The 26792-nt window shown below is 40.4% G+C and overlaps 2 protein-coding genes across 18 annotated transcripts in view; both read left to right on the plus strand.

Moving 5' to 3' along the window:
• LOC131194161 (protocadherin alpha-5-like) overlaps nt 1-5886 on the plus strand; it is a 69962-nt gene extending 64076 nt beyond the window's left edge. Inside the window, exon 3 of the mRNA XM_058174878.1 lies at nt 5856-5886. Within this exon, the coding sequence (XP_058030861.1) occupies nt 5856-5877 (22 nt within the window). The 3' untranslated portion in view covers nt 5878-5886. The remainder of the gene's footprint in view (nt 1-5855) is intronic.
• LOC131194158 (protocadherin alpha-5-like) overlaps nt 1-26792 on the plus strand; it is a 274200-nt gene that overhangs the window by 43986 nt on the left and 203422 nt on the right. For 4 of the 17 annotated variants that reach the window (XM_058174866.1, XM_058174870.1, XM_058174864.1 and 1 more), the window contains exon 1: nt 1820-4525. The exons of 4 other annotated variants lie outside the window; for them this stretch is intronic. In XM_058174866.1, coding sequence (XP_058030849.1) covers nt 2165-4525 — 2361 coding nt within the window. In that variant the 5' untranslated portion in view covers nt 1820-2164. Of the gene's footprint in view, nt 1-1819; nt 4526-5855; nt 5977-11145; nt 13889-14208; nt 15122-26792 lie in introns of those variants that run through there. 9 more of the 17 variants (XM_058174857.1, XM_058174860.1, XM_058174868.1 and 6 more) reach the window with 9 other exon arrangements.

The raw sequence follows: 26792 nt of genomic DNA on the forward strand, positions 1-26792 counted from the left end.
GGGCACACCCACCACATTTTGTACGTGTCTGGTATTTGATTAAATTTCCATCATTTGGTGGACATGTTTTTAAACATTTTTGCTAATCTTGTCGGTGCTAAATGCTACCTATAAAACATTTTATACCAATTTTCTTTATACATAGTTGCCATCATCAATTTATAGTTTCTTTCCAGAAGTTTTTGCCAATTATCTAATTTTATGTTATATCCAATTTTTTTTGCCCAAACTATCATTGCCTCTTTCATCTGTTTATCTTCCACTTTTAGGCTTAACAAAAAAAAATAATTTCTTAATTAACGTTTCATCCACTGTTAACAATATTTGATTAAATGTTGTTTGCTCTTTATAAAAGCCGTAAATCTTAACGTCTTTTTCCTACCTCAAATTTATTTGCATTGTGGCCACCAAGATAAATCAACACCCTGTTCCTGTAGTTCTTGATTAGGTTTTAGTTCCCCTTCCACATTTAAAATATCTTTATATGTTAATTTTTTTTCAAGATTTACTAAATTTGGGTGAACAAATGCTTCCATTGTTGAAAGCCATCTGGTATTTTCATTTAGATTTTAGCTTTTCCCATACTAAGAGTAGCGCATTCCTTACATAGTGTCTTTGAAAATATCTATTAATTCTATTCTTAACATACCATAAAAAAGCATGCCATCCTAATTGGAGATTGTGACTTTTTAGATAATCTTCTGTATCTGAGAGATGTCACTAGGACTCCAAGGACCCTCTCACAGTTACTGTTTCTGAGTCAGGTCTTGCCTAATCTGTACTTATACCTTTGATTTTCCTGCCTAAGTGTAAAACTTTGCTTTTCTCTACATTAAAATTCATTTTGTTGCATAGGACCCATTGTTCAAGTCTGTCAATATCTTTTTGGATCCTGAACTTGTCTTCTAGGGTATTGACTATTCATACCAGTTTAGTGTCATCTACAAATTTGAAGAGTTCCCCTTTTATTCCCTCATCTAAGTAATTTATGAAGATATTGAAGAGTACTGGGTCTAAGACGGAGTCTTGTGGTACCCCACTACATCTCTCCATGTGGATGTAGTACCATTATTAGTATTACCACTGAGTATTACCACTACTCATTGAGTATGGTTTGTCAGCCAGCTCCAAATTTGCTACTGTTTTCTTCTGAGCTATGAAAAGTAAAGGTACAAACTCCTTTATGATGCTTAGATGTTCAGTGTGTCTGTATGTGTGTGTGTATAAAGGAAAAAAAAACAATGAAAAATTCTTATATGAGGTTATGTAGCAACAGACTCATTAAGTCACTTGAAACTAAATAAAAGAGTAAATGTTTGAATTTCAGTATCTTTTCCTTCTCAAAAGATTTAGTACAAAATTAAATAGGGGTCATAAATACATGGGTTAGATTAATTGCAACATGTAATCTATTTCTGGAACAAACCAATTACGGCATCACATGAGTTTTGAGAACTTGCCCTGCTTGTCATTTGCCTAAAAGGTTCAGGGGCTGCATATCCAGCCAAACTCAGAAATAAAACTAGAAAAGTACTTCTGCTTTCATAGCATTGGAATACCGTTATGAGTTTCTTTGGAATTAATGTTCCAATGTTTGTGATCTTGTTCAAAGGTCTGATTCAAATGGTTTGCGACTACTTCAACTTCCCCCCATCTACCTATTGGGAGCAATGGGAAAGATGGCCAGAGAACCAGACAAATATCCATTCCATTATAATGCATTTCCATGGAAGCACCAAGGGATCAATATAAGATCTAAATTAATATAGTAGTTAAAGAACAAAACAAGGAAAACTCATCAGAGATACATGAAGGATTGAAGCAAGCCCTTGAAGCCTTAAGGAAAGAATATCACAGAGGCTCAATGAAGAAAGGAAGTGTGTTTCTCATTTTGAATTTTCATCACAAGAGGTCGCTGTTTCCTAAGGAAACTCTCTAAATGAAACTGAAAATGCAGAGCCCCTCCCTTAAAGGGACAGACATTCTTGCCAGCCAGATCCACAAGGGAAATCTTGAACAACAGAGAAAGCTCAACAAGCCATGACTCAACCTATGAAAGCATTGCCAGTATGGCTGGGGTAGATGGTCTCTGCTCCTGACACCATTGAGACAAGATATTTAGAGAAAAAGAGAAGAGCTTGCTGGTGTTGTGCCTGGGTCTGCAATGCTTACCTGGCCGAAGGGGCTGCTGCAGCTGCTTCTGCTCTACACTGCCTGGAAAATGGGGAGCGGCCAGCTCCATTATTCTGTGCTGGAGGAATCCCAGCACGGCACCTTTGTGGGCCGCATTGCCCAGGATCTGAGGTTGGAGGTGAGTGAGCTGGTGCCTCGGATGTTCCGGATGCTGTCCAAAGGAGAGAAGGACTATTTTGAGGTAAACCTGCAGAATGGGATCTTATTTGTAAATTCCCGGATAGACAGGGAGGAGCTGTGTGCCAAGAATGCAGACTGTGTCCTTCATCTGGAGGTGATTGTAGAGAAGCCTCTGAGGTTCTTCCATGTGGAGGTTGAAATCAAAGACATTAATGACAATGCTCCCATCTTCTCAGCCAGGGAACAGATTCTGAGCATGGCTGAACTGATAACAGCATCTGGTACCCGATTTCCATTAGAGAGAGCCTCTGATGCAGATATTGGTACTAATGCTCTGTTAACTTACAAGCTCAGCCCAAGCAACCATTTTATTCTTGATTCAGGAAAAAATGAAGATGAGAGTAAATCTGTAGTACTTCTATTGAAGGTTCCACTTGACAGAGAGGAGAGCCCTGTGCATCATTTAATACTGACAGCTACTGATGGTGGTGAACCAAAACTCACAGGAACTGTTCAGCTCGTCATCCATGTGCTGGATGTCAATGACAACCATCCTGTGTTTAATCAATCTGTTTACAGGGTAAAGTTGCTAGAAAATACAGCTAGTGGGTCATTAGTCATTACTCTGAATGCTACAGACTTAGATGAAGGGGTAAATGGGGAAATCTCTTATTTTTTTAGTAAAGAAGTACCTTTACATTTCACAAAGATTTTTAGTATAAATTCTGATATTGGGGAAATCAGAATAATTGGAAAATTGGACTATGAAGATATTAATTGCTATGAACTTCAAATTGTTGCAGAAGATAAAGGCAGTTCTCCATTATCAGGACATTGTGAAGTTTTTGTTGATGTATTGGACATGAATGATAATAGTCCAGAAGTATTTGTGAATTCTCTCTCTGTGCCATTGCCAGAGGATTCCACTCCAGGGACTGTGGTAGCTATCCTGAGTGCTTCAGACAAGGATTCTGGAATTAGTGGACAAGTAACCTGTGTTCTACAACCCTCTGAGGTGCCTTTCAAAATACTGTCCACATTCAAAAATTACTACTCCCTAATTGTTGGAGCACCTTTGGATAGGGAGCAGGTGGCTGAGTACAGGATGGTTGTGACAGTGGAAGATCAAGGTGTTTCACCACTGTCTTCTAGCATCACCATCTTAGTGCCTATCAGTGACATAAATGATAATGCTCCAGCTTTCACTCAACCCTCCTACACAGTCTTTGTGAAGGAGAACAATCCCCCTGGTGCTCACATCTTTACAGTATCAGCCATGGACCCAGATGTAGCTGAAAATGCCCTGATCACCTATTGGATAGATGAAAAGCTCTGGCCATTGTCAAGCTACATCTCTCTACATTCGGAGAGTGGAAAACTTTATGCTTTGCAGTCCTTGGACTATGAGGAGTTGAAACTGCTAGAGTTCCAGGTGAGAGCCAAGGATGCTGGGATGCCTACCTTATGTGGCAATGCAACTCTTCAAGTCTTTGTGATGGATGAGAATGACAATGCACCTGTTGTGTCAAGATCATCAGAAGAGAACCTGATTCTTCTCGTGGTCCCTGTGATGCCTGGGCATATTGTAGGCAAGATCCATGCCTTGGATGCGGATTCTGGATACAATGCATGGCTAAGGTATGAACTGATTGAAGAAAGCAATGGTCCATGGACTGTAGGGCAATATAGCGGTGAGGTGAGTACCAAATATTCTTTGGATGAATCAGAAGGAAGCAAAATCCAGAGTGTGTTGGTTCTTGTGAAGGACCATGGAAAACCTCAACTCTCAGCCACAGCTACCCTGAGTGTGTCACTTGTGACAAGTGGTCAGACAATGAAAACAGATATTAACCTCCCCAGGTCAGGGGAGACCTTTGTGTCCCTGGTGGACTCGATCAACGTCTATCTGATCATTGCCATCTGCTCTGTCTCCAGCCTCTTCTTGCTGGCCGCTCTCATCTATGTGGCCCTGCGATGCCACTGCAAGGCAAAGGAACCCATGGTTTATGGCCCTGGCATGGCCACCCTGGTGTGTGCCAGTGAAGTGGGCAGCTGGTCCTATTCCAATCGCCACAGCCACATTCTGGCAGGTGTGAGTGCAGAGGCTGGTGCCAAGAGTGACCTTATGATTTTCAGTCCCAACATTCCTGTTTTTGCAAATAATGGGGAACTTAGGAATGGGACAGAATTGATCCCAGATTCAGCTAAAGAGGTGAGTTTCTGGTTTTGAAGTAGTTGATAGTCATTCAAAATTGTATTTTTGTTTTATCACTTTAGGATCAGTTTTGGTATTTCTCTATCTACAGTATATTCAGAAAGTGTTCAGATACCCTTCAGTTTTGTCAATTTTGTTATGTTGCAGCTTGATTCTACAATTGTTGAAATTCATTTTATTTTTTTCATCAATCTACAGTTAGTATCCTATAATGATAAAGTGAAAACAGAATTTTAGAAATATCTGTAAATTCATTGGAAAAAAAACCAGAAATATCACATTGGCATTCAGGCATTTCACTCAATGCTTTGTTAAATAATTTTTGGCAGCAATTACAGCATAGAATCATTTTAAGTATGACATGGTAAGCTTTGCACACCTGGATTGGGGGATTTTCTGCCATTGTTCCTTGCAAATCCTCAGAAGCTCAGTCAGGTTGGATGGTGACAGTTGGTGGACAGCCATTTTCAGGTCCCTCCAGAGATATTCAGTAGGGTTCAAGCCAGAGCTCTGGCTGGGCTACTCTTAAGACACTCACAGAGCCATGTGACTCCTGTGTGGTTAGATCGTTGTCATGTTGGAAAGCGAACCTTCGGCCCATTCAGCTTTTCCTCAACCCTGACCAGTCTCCCAGTCCCTGCTGCTAAAAAATACCCTCACAGCATGATGATGCTGCCACCACCATGCTCCACTGTTGGGATGATATTAGGCAGGTGATGAGTGGTGCCTGGGTTCCTCAAGATATAACATTTAGAATAGAAGCCAAACAGTTCAATCTTGGTTTCTTTGAATCAGAGAATCTTGTTCCACATAGTTTAAGGTGCTTTTTTGCAAACTCCAAGTGGGCTTTCATGTGTTTTGCCCTGAGGGCAGGCTGCTGTCTAACCACTCTGCCCTAAAGCCAGATTGTTGGAGGGCTGCAGTGATGGTTTTCCTTCTGGAAATCTGTTTCATCTCCACACAGGATCTCTAGAACTCAGAGAGTGGCCATCAGGTTCTTGGTCATCTTTCTTATTAAGGCCCTTCTGCTTGATTGCTCAGTATGACCGGGCCACCAACTCTTGGAAAAGTCCTGGTTGTGCCAAACATCTTCCATTTGAGAATTATGGAGGCTACTGTGCTCTTAGGAACCTACAGTGCAAGAGAAATTTTATTGTAGCCTTCCCCAGATCTGTGCCTTGCAATAATTCTGTCCCTGAGCTCTGCAGGAAGTTCCTTTGATCTCATGGCTTTTACATGGCTACAGTATACATTGCCAGCTGTGAGGCCTTTTATAGAGAGGTGTGTGCCTTTCCAAATCATATCCAATCAATTTAATTTACCACAGGTCAACTACAATCAAGATATAGAAAAATGTCACCAATGATGAAGAGCAATGGGAGGCACCAGAGCTAAATTTCATGTTGTGTTGCCCTATTCACTCACACTCATACATTAGTATGGTTTATGGAGGGTTTTATTTGTCTTCCCTCAGCAGTTCTCTTCACCCAGCTTTATAACTGTCCCAACCGAAGCCAGCCACAAACAAGCACAGATTATTTCCCCAGGCAATGGCTAATTAGTCCACAACACAAATAGCAAGCTGCTCAAACTTTGAGTCCAATAAATGAACGTAAAGCCCCCCTGGGCAAAACTTGAAGTATATCCACGTTAGCTCATGGATTCTATCTATCTATCTCACTCATTTTACATTTACAATAACAGTAATACCTAAAAACGTGAGCTCATAATGCATTTGCTAAATCAGGATATTGAGTTACAAATCTATAATGTTTTTTGTAAGTAAATAGGTTTGGAATGATAATGGTATTCAAAGAAATGCTTCAAAATCATATTTTATCTTTTAAATGGGGTTTTAGCGTTTGGTAAATTTTTTAAATTTTCAGGCCAATTTGAATAAGTTTTTTAAATTCCGTTTTAATTGTATTTTGTATTGTTCATTTTATTCTGCCTGTACACCGCCCTGAGTCCTTCGGGAGAAGGGCGGTATAAAAATCAAATAAATAATAAAATAATAAATAATAATAATAGTCTGTATGTTATAAATAGGGATGCGGTGGCTCAGTGGCTAAGATGCTGAGCTTGTCGAATCCCTAGAGCCACATAACAGGGTGAACTCCCATTACTTGTCCCAGCTTCTGCCAACCTACCAGTTCGAAAGCATGTGAAAAATGCAAGTAGAAAAATAGGGACCACCTTTGGTGGGAAAATAACAGCGTTCCATGCGCCTTTGGCATTTAGTCATGCCAGGCACATGACCACAGAGATGTCTTCGGACAACGCTGGCTCTTCGGCTTTGAAATGGAGATGAGAACCGCCCCCTAGAGCCAGGAACGACTAGCACATATGTGTGAGGGGAACCTTTACCTTTTATGATATAAATATAAATAAATTTTATTCTTCTAATGTTCTTATATTAATTCTATACTGATTCTTGCAATGTTTCTCAGACTTGGCAACTTTCAGATCTGTGGACTTCAACTCCCAGAATTCTCAGAAAGAGGACATTTGGAAATGAAGCCCCTACCCTTTTAAGCTGCCAAGGCTGGGAACTGAAATACTAATCTGTAGCTCATGAAGCAGTCAACCAATACATTCTAGAAATCCAAATGGAGTTTTTCAGGATAATTTTTACCAGGCTAACCTTTTTTAAAAAATTAAATAAGTTCCTCAGTAAATTGGTGGGAATAGGTAATGTTCCATTAGGTTTCCTTGAGAACAATATAGATATGCTCCTTCATTGCCTTTGGCTAAATTTTCTTAGCTTCCCAATTCAGCCCATAACCCAGATGTCTCCAGTTGGTCCTTAATCCAAATACTCAAAATATCCAAATGCAACAAATGGAGAACCCATAGGCTTCCAATAGAAAATGTGTGAAATCTTGGGAGATATAGTTTCAAGGCTATCTCCTGATGATTGAGGAAAATAAAAAAAATGTTCTCAAAAAAGGTGGATTGAATCATTTCTTAAATAGACGAATCCTTTTACACAATGAATTGAGTACCATACAGCATGAGGCTTAAGATCTTGGCCTTCAACACTTAATTGCTGAAGACATGTAAGTATTGCCTTTATGATTTGCAAATCTAATTAATTTGTTGTGCCTTTTGTCAGAAGTTCATTTATTTGATGGCTATGGAAGGCCAATGTTTGGAAGTAAATCCCAGCATTTGCTCAATAGATCTATTGTTAACATTTCAATTATGGAAAAAATTAAAATGCTTTTTGGTGAAAGTTGGGACTTCTGTTTTACAAGACCAATTTCTATTTTTTCCTCAACAAATGCATTAAGGCTTCTAGAAATCTGTAAAGGCCAACATGGGTTGCAGAAAAGACTATAAAAGATATAACCAGACTATAAGTCAGGTACCTCTCAGATAAAAGTTCAGCCATGTCTTGGTGAGGCTGACTATCCGCCTTCAGGATAAGATTAAATGATGAAAGATGGAAGATGGTCACTGTCTACTGTATATGGGAATCAATAATAAAATCTCCATAATAGGCAACAAGTCTTTCTCATATTAACATACAATCAACGGTAGTTGCCACTCTGCTGGCTGGAAGTAAGTTCTCTCAATATCTCCCCTGGAGTCAAGCCTTTTAGTACCTAGAACCCAAATACCACCTCCAGGTGGAATAATCTCCAGCCTTCAGGGCTAATGCCTTAGGTTTTGAAGCATTGCAGAATAAAATGAGTGGTCTAATAATATAAAAAGAAAGTGGGATGTTCAAATGTTGAAGAACAGACTAATCACTGAATTCCGTACTAAAATGAGAATTACTGGATGCTATTATTTCTGAGTTTGTGCACTGGACTTTCCATTTGGACAGTTACTGTATTTGTGGGGCAGTCAGCGAGATGAGGAGGTTGACTTATTCTAGAAAGCATCTGAGTATAGGACGAGAAGCAATGGATGGAAGGTCATCAGAGGAAAATTCAACCTGGAACTAAGGAGCAATTTCCTGGCAGTGACAATAATTAATCAAAGGAACAGTTTGCCCCCCAGAGTTGTGGGTGCTCTATCACCGGAGATATGCAAGAAAAGATTGGACGACCATTTGTCCAGGATGCAATAACATCTGCCTTTGGCAGGGGGTTGACCTAGAAGCCCTCCAAGGTCCCTTCCAGCCATATGAGTCATGGATTTCTATGTCTTCTATAATCACAGGTACAACAGCTGTTAACAATCTTTCTGTAAGGTGGGAAAATATACATTGATTAGAAAAATATTTAGGGGCCCAATTTTTTAAGTCAACAACCAGCACTAAAAAGTCCCAATGAATGAATGAATGAATGAATGCTTGGATGGATGGATGGATGGATGGAGATCAGGTACAGAATATGGAGGAAATAAGAATGTTGACCTTTCCAAGAGATTGTCTACTTTTCTGGTTGTATGTTGCAGAGACAAAAAAATGTACAGAGGTTATCTGGTTCCAAGAATTCTAAATCAAACTTGTACAGATAAAATTGGGCTCAATTTATTTCACTTGCCAGTCTGCTATGTTCCAAAATAGTAACTGTGCAGCAAGGTAAAGCAATAAAGGTCATAATTGGAGTTAGCCACATTGCTGATCTGGAGGCATCTGATATAGCTACCCATAACACTAAACTGGCTAATTGACAAACTACTTAAATGTGAGCTTGATGGCCTGCCTATTTAAGTGACTCTGTAGCTGTCTTGAAACCTTTAATTTAAAGAAGTTGATCAACAGCAACTCATCAGACTGGAGGCAAATATGAAAGATTCGGCTCCCATGACCACTACTTGGCAGGAAAATAAGAGCACTCCTGATTTTATATGGTTTAAACTAGTCTCCATTTTTTAAAATTCATTTGTTATACATGAAGGGGAAAAACAATATAAAACCCATTGATCCAAGGCTGTAAATTTTGAGGACTGATAGTGTCCTCAATAGTGAGTATTGTCAGTTAAGTTGTTTTATTGCTGTTGAAATTATGTCAGTATCATTACTGCAAGCAAAAAGGGAATAATTTAAAAATATTCTCAATGAAAGACACATTTATACATCAAATGTTTTGGAAATTCATATGTTGCTCTGCTTTTCATCTATGTAAATTATTTAAGAACTTCATACCCTGGGCAAAAAACAGAAAATTAAGACGGACAGTATTTCGTATTTATCTCTACCTTTTATGTATCTCCTTGGTACTGACATTTTATTATACTTCATTTTGCTCATAACTAGCTCACATGGTTTGAAGCCAATTCAATGTTCCTTCAATGGCACCATGGTACTGTACATCTGTGAACAATGGATGAGATCACAAAAGTTACAGATAATTTACATGTCTCATTTCTTTTTTATTTTTTTATTTTAAAAACATTTTATTAGATTATAGAAAAAAATACAAAAATAAAATGCAAATAATAGGACACAATGGGGAGGAAAAGGGGAAAGAAAAGTACGGAGGAGAAGGAGAAAAGAAAAAGTATTGTCTTCCATAAAACATTAACATCAAACCTCAACTTTTTATTTTTCCATAATAATATAAACTAGCCATTTCTGTAACAACATAACAATTTGTAAGACCCAAAATCAAAGTTTCATTTTTTCCCACCTCTAGCACAAAGTCCAGAAGTGGTCTCCATGTAGCAGCAAAAGTACTTACATTATTTTCTTTGATCAAAATGGTCCATTTAGCCATTTCTTCCAACTCCATCATCTTCTGTAACCATTTGTCCATGGTGGGAATCAAGGTGTCCTTTCATTTTTGTGCATTTTTGTCTTGTTGCCATCAACATATATAAAATCAAAGTTCTGCATTTTTTTGCCAAGTCTTTTTCCATTAAACCCAAAAGAAAATTTCTGGTTTCAGCATTTTAAGAATTTTCTGTATTAAAATATGAATCTAAAATGTCATTGCTTTATCACATGTCCACCATAAATGATAAAAGGTCCCTTCTTGACTTTTACATTTCCAGCATTCATTTGAAATACCTTTATACATTCTACATAACATATCTGGTGTTAAATACCAGCGATACATCATCTTATAATTTTTTTAAAAAATTAGTGTGAATTAGTGTGTTTAGTGTGAATTTTAAACCTTTCATCCACATATTTTCCCATTGTTCAAGCAACACATTATATCCAAAGTTTCTTGCCGACAGAATCATACAATTCATTTTCACTGAATCATACAGTTCACTTTCCAAATTCAGTTTCAGTAACATTTTATAAACTTCAGCAATAATATGTTCATTGCTGCTGCGTAGTAAGATTTCCAATTCATTTTTAACAAAATCAAATCCATAACTCTTTTTTATCAAATTCAAATCTTTCTTTCAATTATTGATATGTGAACCAATGGCAAATGTAACCTTCTAAATCTAGCTCTTCCCTCTACTTTAGGGTAGGGTCACCAGAGTTGAAAGATATCATTTTACCATAAGTCCACTAGTCTGGCTTCGCCACCTTTTCTTTTCTTAAAAAAACTTCCTGGAGAGAAACCCAAAGAGGCAACTTTGTACAAAACCTTGTTTTGTATTTATTCCAAACTTTTAGTATAGTATAATAAATCTAGCAATTCGGGTTACTTCTTATATATATGGTCATGAATGTACTCAAGCACTGCATTGAAAAGGTATATGTATCTGTTCACGAAAACTCGATAATTATTAGAAATCTGCTGTGAATATAAAATGAAAGTCTGGAAAGAATATCACAGAGGCTCAATGAAGAAAGGAAGTGTGTTTCTCATTTTGAATTTTCATCACAAGAGGTCGCTGTTTCCTAAGGAAACTCTCTAAATGAAACTGAAAATGCAGAGCCCCTCCCTTAAAGGGACAGACATTCTTGCCAGCCAGATCCACAAGGGAAATCTTGAACAGAGAAAGCTCAACAAGCCATGACTCAACCTATGAAAGCATTGCCAGTATGGCTGGGGTAGATGGTCTCTGCTCCTGACACCTTTAAGGCAAGATATTTAGAGAAAAAGAGAAGAGCTTGCTGGTGTTGTGCCAGTGACTGAAATGCTTACCTGGCCGAAAGGGCTGCTGCAGCTGCTTCTGCTTCACACCGCCTGGAAAATGGGGAGCGGCCAGCTCCATTATTCTGTGCTGGAGGAATCCCAGCACGGCACCTTTGTGGGCCGCATTGCCCAGGATCTGAGGTTGGAGGTGAGCGAGCTGGTGCCTCGGATGTTCCGGATGCTGTCCAAAGGAGAGAAGGACTATTTTGAGGTAAATCTACAGAATGGGATCTTGTTTGTAAATTCCCGGATAGACAGGGAGGAGCTGTGTGCCAAGAATGCAGACTGTGTCCTTCATCTGGAGGTGACTGTAGAGAAGCCTCTGAGGTTCTACCATGTGGAGGTTGAAATCAAAGACATTAATGACAATGCTCCCATCTTCTCAGCCAGAGAACAGATCCTGAGCATAGCTGAACTGATAACAGCATCTGGTACCCAATTCCTCTTAGAGAGAGCATCTGATGCAGATATTGGTACTAATGCTCTGTTAACATACAAGCTCAGGCGAAACAACCATTTTGCTCTTGATTTAGGAAATGATGAAGATGAGAGTAAATCTGTAGTACTTCTATTGAAGGTTCCACTTGATAGAGAGGAGAGCCCTGTGCATCATTTAGTACTGACAGCCACTGATGGGGGTGAACCAAAACTCACAGGAACTGTTCAGCTAGTCATCAATGTGCTGGATGTCAATGACAACCGTCCTGTGTTTAATCAATCTGCTTATAGGGTAAAGTTGCTAGAAAATACAGCTAGTGGGTCATTAGTTATTAATCTGAATGCTACAGACTTAGATGAAGGGATCAATAGGGAAATCTCTTATTCTTTTCATGATAGTGCCCCTCTACATGTCACAAAGATATTTAGTATGAATTCTGATACTGGGGAAATCAGAGTAATTGGAAAATTGGATTATGAAGTAAGTAAGTTCTATGAACTTCCAATTGTAGTACTAGATAAAGGCAGTTCTCAATTAACTGGGCACTGTAAAGTTCTCATTGAAGTATTGGACGTGAATGACAACATTCCAGAATTATCTGTGAATTCTCTCTCTGTGCCATTGCCAGAGGACTCCCCTCCAGGGACTGTGGTAGCCATCATCAGTGCTTCTGACAAGGATTCTGGAATCAATGGACAGATAAACTGTTTCCTCTGGCCCACTGGAGTACCCTTCAAACTCGAGTCCACATTCAAGAATTACTACTCCCTGATTGTTGATGCAGTCCTAGATCGAGAGCAGGTGTCTGAGTACAGTTTGGTTGTGACAGTGGAAGATCAAGGCGTTCCACCACTGTCTTCTAGCATCACCATCTTAGTGCTTGTTAATGACATAAATGATAATGCTCCAGCTTTCACTCAACCCTCCTACACTGTCTTTGTGAAGGAGAACAATCCCCCTGGTGCTCACATCTTCACACTATCTGCCTCGGACCTAGACATAGATGAGAATGCCCTGATCACCTATTGGATAGATGAGAAGCTCTGGCCATTGTCAAGCTACATCTCTGTACATTCGGAGAGTGGAAAACTCTATGCTTTGCAGTCCTTGGACTATGAGGAATTGAAAGTGCTGGAGTTCCAGGTGAGAGCTAAGGATGCTGGACTTCCCTCCTTATGTGGTAATGTGACTGTTCAAGTCTTTGTGATGGATGAGAATGACAATGCACCTTCCATTTCAAGATCATCAGAAGAAAACTTGATTATTCTCATGGTCCCTGTGATGCCTGGGCATATTGTAGGCAAGATCCATGCCTTGGATGCGGATTCTGGATACAATGCATGGCTAAAGTATGAATTGGTTGAAGAAAGCAATGGTCCATGGTCTGTGGGGCAGTATAGTGGTGAGGTGAGTACCAAATATTATCTGGATGAATCAGAAGGAAGCAAAATCCAGAATATCCTTATTCTTGTGAACGATCATGGAAAACCTCAACTATCAGCCACAGCCACCTTGAGTGTGTCACTTGTGACAAGTGGTCAGACAATGAAAACAGATATTAATCTTCAAAGGTCAGGGGAGACCTTCGTGCCCCTGGTGGACTCAATCAACATCTATCTGATCATTGCCATCTGCTCTGTTTCCAGCCTCTTCTTGCTGGCCACTCTCATCTACGTGGCCCTGCGATGCCACTGCAAGGCAAAGAAACCCATGGTTTATGGCCCTGGCATGGCCACCCTGGTGTGTGCCAGTGAAGTGGGCAGCTGGTCCTATTCCAATCGCCACAGCCACATTCTGGCAGGTGTGAGTGCAGAGGCTGGTGTCAAGAGCGATCTCATGATTTTCAGTCCCAATATTCCTGTCTTCGCAGATAATGGGGAAATTATCAACGGGGTGGATGTGCCCCCAGATTCAGCTAAAAAGGTGAGTCCAGCTCTTGGAGTTCTTGTCATACACTTAGCATCCTATTACCATGCTTTTAATTAAGGATTAGTCTTGGGATAATATTATTTTTGAATTTTTAGGCTTAGCCACCGATGGTAAATAAATTGAATTACAAATCATTAATACTTTTTTATGAAGAAATATTTTTCAAATTTTAGAAGATATGGAAAAGTGCAAAGAAAGTTTGTAGTTTATAGTAAGTAACTTTGTCTTATAATGAAAGTGAACATAAGTAGGCTCTTCCCCTGATATTATCTTTTGCCCTGCCAAGCTATTCTTGATCTTTGTCTTCTTTACAGATGGACATTAATCAGGTGTGGGTTCTACTTACCTTTACTACCGGTTCGCAACGGGACCGCATGCTCGCTACGTTCATGCGCTTCGCTCATTCCTGATGATGTCAGGGTCAGTGGGCAGAGCCTCTTGCCAGTTTTATTACCAATTCGCAAGAACCGGTCTGAACTGGGGACAGCCCACCACTGACATTAATGAATGATTTTTCTTTTGTTGATAGTTTTATTATTTGATGGATCAGTTCTCAATGGATGCCTCTTTTTGTGATAATATTTGTGTCTGCTGCATAGTTTGGAAATTTTTAAAACTTTATTAATCTGCTAGATACACAGATCTTTATACATTTTTTTCATATGTTGTTGGTAACTTTAGAAATAGAAAGTATAATATTGTTAACAATTCGATAGAAGTAATATATTTGTAATATAGAAATTATAACTGATAACTGGATAGTCATATTCATAAAATGATCAAATATTACTTTGTACTAGAGCTCCCTAATCCAAACTGGAATGGCCTTGTCAGTTTAACAACCATTAGTGGATTCTTTTATCCTGTTTCTATTGCAGCACCTGCAGTGTCACACTTTGTGAGGTTGGAAGGAATCAAATGATCTTTCTAAGCCAAAGTCCCTCCCAATCCTTACATTCTATAATTCAAAACTTTGAGAATGGTGTCAACTTAGCATGTGTTTTGGAAGAGGGAAAGATTTATATCATATGAAAACCCAAATCTTTGTTTTATATAGCTGAATGAATAATCTGAGAGAATAGATGATTGGAGGAGGGAAATCCTTGCAACCTTCAAGAAAATAAACTTAGGAAATCTTTGGTTTTGAAAGGCTGAGGTTGGTCTGGGGAGGCTCAGCAGTGTTTTTCAGCCTTGTCAAGTTGTAGATGTGTGGTTCCGAGTTCCCAAATTCTCAGCAAAGGGCAGCTAACAGGGAATTCTGAGTTTGGAAACCTATATAGCTGAAAATGATGGAACTCAAGGAACTCCTATTGTATTCTGAGAAGCTCATAGAGCAATTAAGCAGTAAATGCTAAAGATCTGCTTGTATTTTTCAAGAACATGTCTTTGTTTAATCAGACAATTTTCTCAGTATAGATGTGCTTTGCCAGTCCTTTAATTTTGTGAAGTATTTTTATTTTTGCAATCTATTTTATAAGCCTTTATATCCCCCCTTTATGTATTCACAATTCAGCCAAGGTCAGCCGAGTGTTGCATCAATTTACTGAAATTATAGGAATGATATGAACATCTTACATAATAATTTGCCAAAGTATACTGTAACTTTCTAATTAAACTTGTTAAATGTGAACTTGATACCTTGCCAATTCAATGAATCTATAGCTGACTTGAAATATATATTCAAAGCATGATCATCAAAAGTCTCATCAAACTGTAGGCAGGTATGAAAAGTCAAAACTTTATGGCTAGCTAATAGTTGGCAGTAGATTCCAAGACTCTCAACTTTAGTGGCTAAATTTGTATTTCTTTAGCTAAGGAGGGAGGAGAAGCGGGGAAGGGGGATGGAGAAGGTGAGAGAGAAAGCGAGAGAGAGCGAGCGAGAGAAAGCGAGAGAGAGCGAGAGAGCAAGAGAGAGCGAGAGAGCAAGAGAGAGAGAGAGAGCGCATCTGAAATTAATATTTAAAACAGGAAAACAAGGACTTCAGTAGTTAATTGTTGATTGTATTCAGTAATATAATATTGACTACACTTTATATTACGTAAATAAATAAGATATATCCATATGATGAATTCATTTCCCCCCATTTAATTATAAACATGGCCTCAACTTTAACCCTAATGCCCCCATTGCCACTCAAAAAGGCTGCTTAACACTGTCCCAAAGATGTCCTAGACTTCGGGAACAGTATGATTTCTCTACGACCCAGTATTCCCCAGCATCTGCCATGTGCCATGTACCTTCCAACAGTGTTCTTTTTCAGTAGATGGGCCCCTGTGGCCTGCCCAAAAGCTGATCCAGACACACAGAGCTTCGTTATTGAAGTGGTTTCAGAAAAGGCTCTTCTGAAGCCTCTGTAGCAGGGGTGAAATGCTCACAGTTTGGACTGGATTGGCTGATCCGGTAGCGATGGCGGCGGGTGGTTCAGAGAACTGGTAGCAAAAATCCCTGCCCCCCCCCCACGTCCACCTAATGCATGGTTGCTCACTTCCCTGCTTGCCGCTTCTTGTAAAAAATGCTTTTAAAAGGTAAAAAAAAGGCTCTGTTGATCCCAGCTGAGCTGTCTGATCGTCAGAGCCTTTTCTTAACTTTTAAAAGCATTTTTTTACAACCTATTCAGCCAAATAGGTTGTAAAAAATGCTTTTAAAAGTAAAAAAAAAGATCGTGCGCCACACCTGATCACCCCCCGTGTGCTGTTCTACTTACCCAAGCCTCCTTTTGGTTTGCACTGTCTGCATGTACACACATGTTGCATTTGGTGCAGGTTGCACACTGCGCACCAGTGCTCTGTAGCCTCCAAAAACCACACCATGCCCCATTTTCATATGATTTTTGGAGGTTCCAGAGGCTGTGCACATATTTCTCACGTGATTTCTGGAAGGTCAAAAGTAATGGAAGAGCACACCCCATTCTCATTCAACCTCCACAGCCTCCAAAACTTGTGTAAGAAGGGGGCAAGTTTTCAAGAATAGTTGTCAGAAGTTGGTGATTGCTGATGTGTCATCCAAAACGTTGTGATGTGTCATCCTTGACACATATCAGAGGTTTGCTATCACTTCTCTAATGTGACAATTATTCATGTTTATGCTCCCAAAACTGATGCAGAAGATGAGGACGTTAATATGTTTTATAGCCATGTCTAATAGAACTTGCAAGCAGAATGCGCTGCTTACAGATACTGTGATGCCAAAATTAGAAAAGTTGAGGAAGAAAATAAGAGTTGGACTTTATGGCCTAGAAAATTTAAATAAAATAAGAGAACCATATATCAATTTCTGTTAGTCCAAAGATGGTGATAATATCTTCCAATAACAACAGAAAACATTTAGACTTATACACTGCTCCATAGCTTTACAATACTCTCAGTTTACAAATGTCAGCATATTGCTCCCAACCATTTGGGTCCTCATTTCACCAAGCCCCTGCGAGGCAGCAGCTGCATGAGCAGCCACTTGGCGGCCAGCACGATGCCCACTGCAGCTGAGAAGTGTCCTAGCAGCAGCTGGGCCAGCAGGCAGGGTGGGTGGAGGCCGTTGCAGCTGCAGGCAAACAAATGGTGGAACGAAGAGGGCAAGGCCAGTGGTAGCTGCACTCCCACTTCTGTTGGCCTCCACGCTCACCGCCTCCTCCACTTAAAAAAAAAAGACCTCCCTGAAAATAAGTCCGAGTGCTTATTTTCAAGCCCAGGTCTTATTTTCAGGGAAACACAGTAACTCCAAGGTACTTAATCTTTTTCTCCATCTTAAAACTGATTCCCTTGACTCCCTCAACTTTTCATAATCTTGAGAAGCCATATTCTTAACAAGTATTTTTGCTTTCTGTTTATTTATTTTTAAGACCATTAAATGGCTCCAAAACCATTAAGCTTCTTCATCAAGTATTCTATGTAAGTTTTAGGATTTTGCAAAACTATTGCGGTAAGTATTGTGGCCCATTGGCTGCCAGCAGAGGTAGTAGCAGAGTCGGAGTCAGAGTCAGACGAGGAGGGGGAGGGGGAGCCTGGCCCAGCTTCATAGCCTTGGGAAGCTCTGATGAGGAAGCAGAATCAGAGGCAGAGGCAGAGCCTGGTCCTTCTGTCTGCCCCCAGGTGGAAAGGCAGTTGACTTCAGGGCCTGAGCTGAGTGAAGGGGAGGAACAGATGGGGCCCATCCCAGATGAATGTATGCGGGATTCAGCTGGTTCTCTCCGGATTGGGCGAAGCGGTAGTGTCGACTGCGGGAGGCTCTGCCCACCTGCCCAAACGTAATGTGCGAGCACTGCGTGTGCGCAGAAGGCTGTGCGCATGTGCAGACGATGCGCGTGCGTTCACATTTGCAAACCGGTAGGGAAGGTAAGCGAATCCCACTGCTGGCATATGCATAGAGAGGAGAGCAAAGGAAAGCAATAAGCCGGCTCTCAGGGAAAAGAAGTTGTAGATGCTAGACAGCCCCTCTCTGGCTGGGAAATAATTAATAGAGGTTTGGGAACCAGAACCAGGTTTGTCAAGACTAATTGTGCTGTATTTGAGGTGCCAACTGTGTCTCTCTGCTGGGAAATAATAGGTAGTTAATTTGCCTCACCTGGGGTGAACAGGGACTATTTCTGCTTGGCTTAATCATTGAAGGACTTTTTATCTTGAGTTATCATGTGAACAGAGACTGTTAGTGCCTTTTTCAGAAGAGGAGAAGAGTCTCATTTGTGACTAATTATTTTTGATTTTGTCTATCCAATGTGAATAAAGACTGTTCCTGCCCTGTGTTTAAAAAGGGAGTTGTGAGTAAGTGGTTTCTCATTGTTTGCTAAGGCTGGGCCAGAACAGTAAGTCATCAGTGAAAACTCTTGATTTAGAAACTTCTTTTTCTGATTTTTATGCCCATTATGTATTCATCCTCTCAGACATCATTATTCAAAACTTCCAACACTTACATAAATAACAGTGGAGATAGAGGACATCCTTGTCTCATATTCTTTTGAATATCATATGTTGTAATTAAATCTCCATTAATGATAACATTTGCTTGCTATGATGGTTATATTGCCTTAACCCCTTGAATAAATTTCTCTCCAAAATCCATGTCTTCCAAACTTTAAACATAAAGTCCCAATTAAATTTATCAAAAGCTTTATCTGCATCCAAAAATATTAGAGCTGCTTGCTTTTCATTATGAAATTGTAAATATTCAATAGCACTTAAAATAGTACTTATTCATTGTCTCTCAATTGTCTTTCTGGCAAAAAGTCAAATTAGCCTTTGTGACTGTATGACTGTAGAAATGTCTTCAATTCTTCTGCTAGTATTGCAGTAAAACATTTACAATTCTTTGTTTTAATATTGAAATTGGTGTATAATTTTTTATCCTCAGAACATCTTGATCCTCCTTTGGTAATAAAACAATATTAACTTCTTTCCAAGTTTGAGGCATATTTACATCCTGTAGTATACAATTCATTGTACCTTTTAGTGGCTGTAGAGTATAATGAATATTTATTATACTGGCTTGTGAGGTCATCTGGACCTGGAGCTTTACCTATTTTCATTTTTTAATAGCTTCTGATATTTCAAAGGTAGTTACTGGTCTCATACTTGTTCTTAAATGCTCACTACATTTTGCTAGCATCAATCATAGCATCCCTCTGGCCTGCCTGAAAGGATTGGTGCTGCGTGGTACAAGTTGCAAGGGTCTCCTCCTTTCCCTGTAGTTGGGTTCAGTTGGTGTGGACATGAGAGGTGAAATTGAATCTGAAGCCCTTGGTGGATTGGGTACCTCAGAACTCTACTGTATACTATTTTTCCTTTGGTTTAACATCTAAATGAAGGCAGTGGGTGAGGTCCTCTGATGATTAGCAGTGAGATATCATCAATATATGGATAAAAGCCAATTATTTAACATGATCCCAGATTGATCAGGCACTATGGTCTGAAGGCTGTGGGGGACTGGATGGGAAGAAAAAAGGTTTAGGCTCAACCCTGATAAAACTACTTGTCTAAGAATTTGGGGACAATCTGAAGCTGCAAATGTTTCATTTTTACAAGTCATCATTTAACATTCAGAATTGTGATGGTGCTGAATGAAAGGACTTACAATTCATGCCGAAAGTTATAGTTACTGTAGCACCCATACAGTCACATGATTTTGATCTGGGTGCTTGGTAACACATTCACACTTACAACTGATTGCCAAGTGCCCCATGATCATGTCATCACCATTTGCAATCTTTCCTGATGCAATCCCCCAGAAATTCAGAACAGAAGCCAGCAGGGAAGGTTGCAAGCTTCTACCACCTGCCAAGAGGACTCCCTCTCTTTTCTGAGACTGGCTGAAAAAGGTCCATCCCAAAAACCAAGTAGGATTTTTAGCCATGGAGGATTTTCAGCCCCACAGTGGAGAAACGAGTACTAAAATAAGGAATGCAGAGTACCTCACAGGGAGAGGCCCTGGGAGATATGGCAGGGTCTAGTGCTGGCGGCATGCAAATATCTCCCTGCTTAAGGAATAAAAATTATGCTTGGATTTAATAGGGATTTTAAACTCTGGAACAGTGAGACACTTGTGCATAGCCTGTGAGGTCAGGGACTCTTTCCATTTAATGACTCACAATATTGCTTAATGACTGCAACTGGGATTCCAATATTACTGTTGTTGAATAAAATGGTGTCATGATGCCTTGCTTAATGATTGCTTCACTCAACAACAAAGATTGGGTGGTAGTAAATAAAGAACCACCTATAGTCCTTACCCCTTTGGGAATTTCTAGGACTCACAACTCCTGCTTAAGGATCTGGTGGCAGATGCACACCTTAGGAGAAATCCAACTTGTATGCCAATTACCTGGTGTGCTGCCCCTCTCTCTCTCACACACATGTAACTCTGGTTTAGTGAGTTTATTAATGTTCCCCAGCAATTTCCCTTCACCAAGACTCAGAATTGGCCCAAATAAATCCAGCCACAAACATGCCAAAATTAATCCACAAAGCAATGGGTCAAGAGCAGAACCGGTATTCAGCCGGTTCTATCCGATTCAGGTGAACTGGTAGTGGCGGCTGTGGGTGGCTCTGCCCACCCACTCAGATGTAATCACATCCCATGTATCCACATTTTTGATGCTATGTGCATGCACACTCACATTTGCAAACTAGTAGTGAAGGTAAGTGAATAGTAAAAGTTGTTCAAACAAATAGCTCCACCAAACAAATTTACATCCACCAGGCAAAACTTAAATACACACATGAAAGCTCACTTGGCAAGAAATGTTCAGTGTGTCCATGGCACAGTTCCAAACATGGTAAAACAGGAAGCATGAAGATTAAACAGTCAGCAAACCAACATGTTGTTCCCAGCAACGCTTCTCTCTGCCTGCTGTCATAAATAGCCAGCTTTCTGGTACCGCCCATCCAGATGGGCAGGGCCTTTTCCTCCCGAGTAGTCTGACTGACCTCGATTGCTCCTGCCTTTTCTCTGCATTGTGTGCTCTCAGATCAGGTACAGAAGGCAGTTTCTTCTTCTCTTCACTGGCCATCTGCCCTTGCAAGACTTCCCCAGCTGAAGCCTCCTCCAATTCTCTTTCAGCTGGCCATTCGGAGCCATTAATCAACTTAATTCCTGACATGCCAGGAATGATCTCATCCTCCCTTGAGCAGAGGAAGAATCTAGGGAGTTGTCCAACGGAGACATCACACCTGGATTAAGAAGTTCTTCAGAAAATCGCTCATACTTGCATGAGGACTGCTGCTGTCAGATCCCTAAAAGTGATACTGCCATTCAATTGGGAAAAGGGGGACACTTGGATTCGATTTACTAGCATTGCCTGTATCAACAGATATTTTACAACCTATATCCCAGCGTCAAAGTGCCCTGAGATCTCTTTAATGTTGAGGAATGTTTATGACAGCTATGTGGGCTGTTTTATTTTAAAGGATAATGATGGGAATACATGATTATCCTGTTCTCAGGGCAGCTGGTAAAGAAAACATCATCACACTTGTGTATTGGCTACAATCTGCATTCTGGCTGAGGGGAGGGGTCTCTATTGTTTTAATCCTACTTGCCTTGCCTAAGGGTATTCAGACATTGCTTTGAATCCATTACTGTCACTTCTGCTTAATAAAAGGTTCTTTTTGAAATACTACATTTCAAGAGTTTTTACTTTCTTAAGTTGGAAGGAGAAGCAATCCTTATAGAAAACAACCTTTGCAAAACAGTCAACCCAGAGAAGCAATCTTTGCTCTATTGAGGGGACCTTGCAAACCATGTCGGAATGAAGCCGGGAACAGGGAGAAGCCGAATGCTGGGGGGAGACATCAACCATCACCGAGCTGTTTCTTACACCCCATTGGAGAGGATGAGATAACCCTGGAGAATCCTGAAAAACCCTGCTGGTCAATTGACATCGGGAAGAAAGATAGCTGGGAGGAGAGAACCAGAGGAGTCACTCTCAGTTGCGGTAACCGAGAACTGGGGTGGAAACTGGAAGTAGAAGCCCTCGCTGACCAGGGGGAACTAACTGAAGCACCACTGAGGGAAGATTGTCTGAAGAAGCATATAACCCAATTGGTGATGGAAACTTTGGAAAATCTTAACATCCAAGGGGAGCCAGGACGACAGCGAAGGAGCGCTGAAAGGGCAGCAGTTGCGGATGATGCCAAGGGAGGCAGCCCCCTTCTGGAGCCTGCCTATCGAGCAGATGGTGCAGCAGCAGTGGGAGAAGACCCAGCAAACCCTTCCCTCCAGGCAGCACACACACTGGTGCCCATTCCCAACCAGCCCCGAGTCCCACAACTGGAAAGAGAAATTCCCTCACTTGGGGTGAAGTTTTATGGGGATCCACAACAATTAGGATTCTTTGTGGCACACGTGCTCATCTACATGCAAGAGTACGGGCGTGATTACCAAACCTAACGATCCCGAGTGCAAGTTGTGAACCTAGCCCTAGAGGGTGCTGCTGCCAGATGGATGGTGACCCTGAATAATGCCAATGCACCAGAACTGTGGGATTTCAACTGTTTCATGATGGCCCTGTGACAACGGTTTGAGGACCCCCTCACAGATCGCAAAGCACGCGACTGCATCAAGGTGGCAAAGCAGGGGTGACGGCCAGTAGCAGAGTATACTGAAGAATTCCGGGACCTCATGTGAACTGGCCAGAGGATATTTTGGTGAGCTGTTTCAAGGATGGGCTGAGTGATGATCTATACAATTCCAGTGTGGCCCGAGGTGCACTGAATCACCTACATGAATGGTACCACACCGCCAAAGAAGGCGAGATCGATATGGCCAGTGGCAGAGTATATTGAAGAATTCCGGACTGAGCAAAGGTGGGCCATTTGGGGAAAAAAGGCTTATGCAGTTCATTGGGCACTTTTAACCTGGAGGCATTTCCTAGAGGGGAGTAAGATTCCTTTTGAAGTCTGGACTGATCATAAAAGTTTAGAAGCCCTAAAGACCCCAAGGAAACTCTCCCCAAAACAAGTACGAAGGGCTCAGTACTTTAAACAATTTGACTTTACTTTCAAATACCTCCCCAGGGTATTGCAATACAGTAGTGCGAAGTCAGATGTAATCAAACCCATAGTACAAAACAATCAACTGGCTGCTAAAGTAATCACCAGATCCCAAGCAAAACAAGAAACATTGATGGACAGTGACATCACCCAAACTTTTAAACAAGCATTGGCCACTGATGAATGGTTTTTGAACCACAAATCCAGCTGGCTGATGAAAGATGACTTAGCTTGGGTGGGAGGAAAGTTGTATGTTCTAGCCAGCCAAAGTCTATGCTTAATGGCAAGGTGCCAGGACTCCAAATTAGCTGGACAGTTTGGTTTTGTGAAAACTTTACATGTAATTAAAAGACAATTTTGGTGGCTGTCACTAAAAAAGGACATAGAAAGCTATGTAGTTAGCTGCCCCATTTGTGCAGCAGCAAAAAAAAAAACGTCAGTGGGAAATCCCAGGATTCTTACAGAAAGTAGCCGAGCCTTCAGCGCCCTGGAGAGAGATTGCTATGTATTTTATTGTGACAGACCTGTTTTCAAAACAGGCACATTTTATATCTTGCCAAAACATCCCAACTGCTAAAATTTTAGCCAAATTATTCCTAATACACATTTATCGGCTTCATGGAGCTCCACAAAGAATTATCTCTGACAGAGGGGTTCAATTCATCTCCAAATTTTGGAGGGCATTCTTGAGCTTACTTGGTACCACCCAGGGTTTGAGCTCATCGCATCACACATGTACTAATGGAAATTGTGAGAGATGTTTTATTAATTTTCAAAAGGATAACCGGACTGAACTTTTACTTTTTGCTGAAGTTGCATTTAAAACTTTGTACACTCAAGTACTGGTTTTATCTCTTTTGGAGTAGCAACAGGCCAGGATTTCAGCCCCGTGCTTGAACTACCCACAGAAGAACCCACTATCCCCTCATCTAAGGAGTGGATGGATACTTTACAAAACACAGGGTCAATAGTTAGATTAGCTTTAAAGGAAGCTAGAGAGGCTTTTAAAATTCAAGCTGACAAGAAAAGAATGGAACTCAAATCTTTCCATGTTGGCGATATACTTATCTACAAAATTCCTGAAATCATTACAGCCATCAAAGAAACTAGGGCCAAATTTCATTGGACCTTTCCCTATCACCAGGGTCATCAATCCAATAACAGTTGAACTACTCCTTCCAAAGACACTCAGGCAAGTCCACCCAGTATTTCACATTAGTTTACTCAAACGAGAGGTAATCTCTTCACTCAGACCACCTGCATCTACACCACCTGTTCCCATCATGATTGAAGGTGAACAGCATTTTGAAATCAAGGAAATCCTTGATTCTAGGATCCACAGAGGAAAAAACCAATACTTAGTATCTTGGAAACATTTACCCTCATCCCAAAACAAATGGGTCGCTAAACACCATGTTACGGCTCCTGCCTTACTGAGAAAATTTCACTCCCAATACCCAAACAAACTTTGTTAGTATATTATAATGGATTTATTTTTTGTTTATATCTTTTCACAGGTGAACTCTTTCTTTTTCTAACGAAGGCAGCATGTCAGACCCCTAAAAGTGATACTGCCATTCAATTGGGAGAAGGCCCCCCCCTGGATTTGATTTATTAGCATTGCCTGTGTCAACAGATATTTTACAATCTATACCCTGGTGCCGAAGCACCCTGAGGTCTCCTTACCTTTGGGGAATGTTTGTGATGGCCATGTGATTGTTTCACTTTAAAGGATAATGGAGGATAGCAATGGGAATGGATGCTTGTCTGGTTCTCAGGGGAGCTGGTAAAGAAAACATCTTCAGACTTGTGTATTGGCTAAAATCTGCTTTCTGGCTAAAGGGAGGGGTCTCTACTACTTTAATCCTACTTGTATTGCCTAAGGGTATTCAGACATTGCTTTGAATTCATTGCTGTCACTTCTGCTTAATAAAAGGTTCCTTCTGAACTACTACATTTCAAGAGTTTTCACTTTCTTAAGTTAGAGGGAGAGGCAATTCTTACAGCAACTTTTTCTACCATCTTCAGTTGTGAGGCAGGAAGAAAAACCATGTTTCTACAGTTCTTCAACTCAAACAAGATGTTTCACTGTGGATGAATGGGATGATTTTTCTTTTCCTTTTTTCTTAATATCATTGTTTATCACTATAAACTGTCAATTTAAACAGGGTGAAGGCAATAACTTAACCCCAAAAATATATTTCACAGAAATGTCACAGTCCTGGTTCAGCCAGATAGGAAACTTCATTGCAATTATAATTAAGCCATATGAAACAGCTGACTGCCTACAATGTAAGTTGGTCTTCTATCTGCAGTGATTCAGATGTTTAGCTTCCCCTTCTCATGAATTAACAAATTCTTTGTGTAGCTGTTTGTGGCCTTGAAAGTGATTGTTGAATGTTAACATAATTACCAACACTGACTCTTGGCTTACTTTTCACATGTAATATAGTACCACAGAGTTGCTTCAGTACCAGGTATCTTCCTCCCAAAAAGCAAACAAAAGTTTATTCTGCATCAAAATACATATATTTTCTAAATTATAGAAAGTAATAATTGCATTACATTTAAAGCCCTCTCAAACACGATATCTAATGTTGGGCAATATAGTTTCTGATAAATTAAATAAAGTACTAATAAGGGCAGTAAGGATATGGGTGTGGAAAGAAAAGACAAACTGAAAAATGTTTAACCTTGAGATAAGAAGGCTTGATATTGTGCATCCTTAAAGAAGCTGAAGGAATATCATACAGAAGACACCTTGCTTTCTTGTTGGGGGGGGGAGAGGAAATAGTGCAATGGATTCTGACTTCATGAATTCCCCCCCACCCCCACCCTAATGAGGTTAATAGATAGAATAGAGTAGAGCTGGAAGGGACCTTGGAGGTCTTCTAGTCCATCCCCCTCCTGAAGCAGGAGAACCTATACTATTTCAGATAAGCAGCTGTCTAGCTTCTTCTTAAAAACCTCCCGTGATGGAGCACCCATGATTTCTAAAGGCAAGCTATTCCACTGGTTAATTGTCCTCACTGTTAGGAAGTTTCTCCTTAATTCCAGGTTGCCTCTTTCTTTGATCAGTTCCAATATTGTTTCTTGTCCTGCCCTCTGGTGCTTTTTAGAATAATTTGACCCCCTCTTGTTGTGGCAGCCCCTCAATTACTGGAATACTGCTATCATGTCACCCCTAATCTTTCTTTTCTTTAGACTAGCCAAACCCAAATCCTGCAACCGTTCTTTATATGTTTTAGTCTCCGTGCCTTTGATCATCTTAGTTGCTCTTCTCTGAACTTTTTCCAAGGTCTCAACATATTTTTTTATAGTATGGTGACCAAAATTGGTTGCAGTATTTCAGGTGTGGTCCCACTAAGTTTATAAAGCAGTAGTAATAGTTCACATGATCTTGATTCTCCCTCCCATTTAT

This window comes from Ahaetulla prasina, chromosome 3 (assembly GCF_028640845.1).
Source record: "Ahaetulla prasina isolate Xishuangbanna chromosome 3, ASM2864084v1, whole genome shotgun sequence".
In the NCBI taxonomy this organism is placed as follows: Eukaryota; Metazoa; Chordata; class Lepidosauria; order Squamata; family Colubridae; genus Ahaetulla; species Ahaetulla prasina.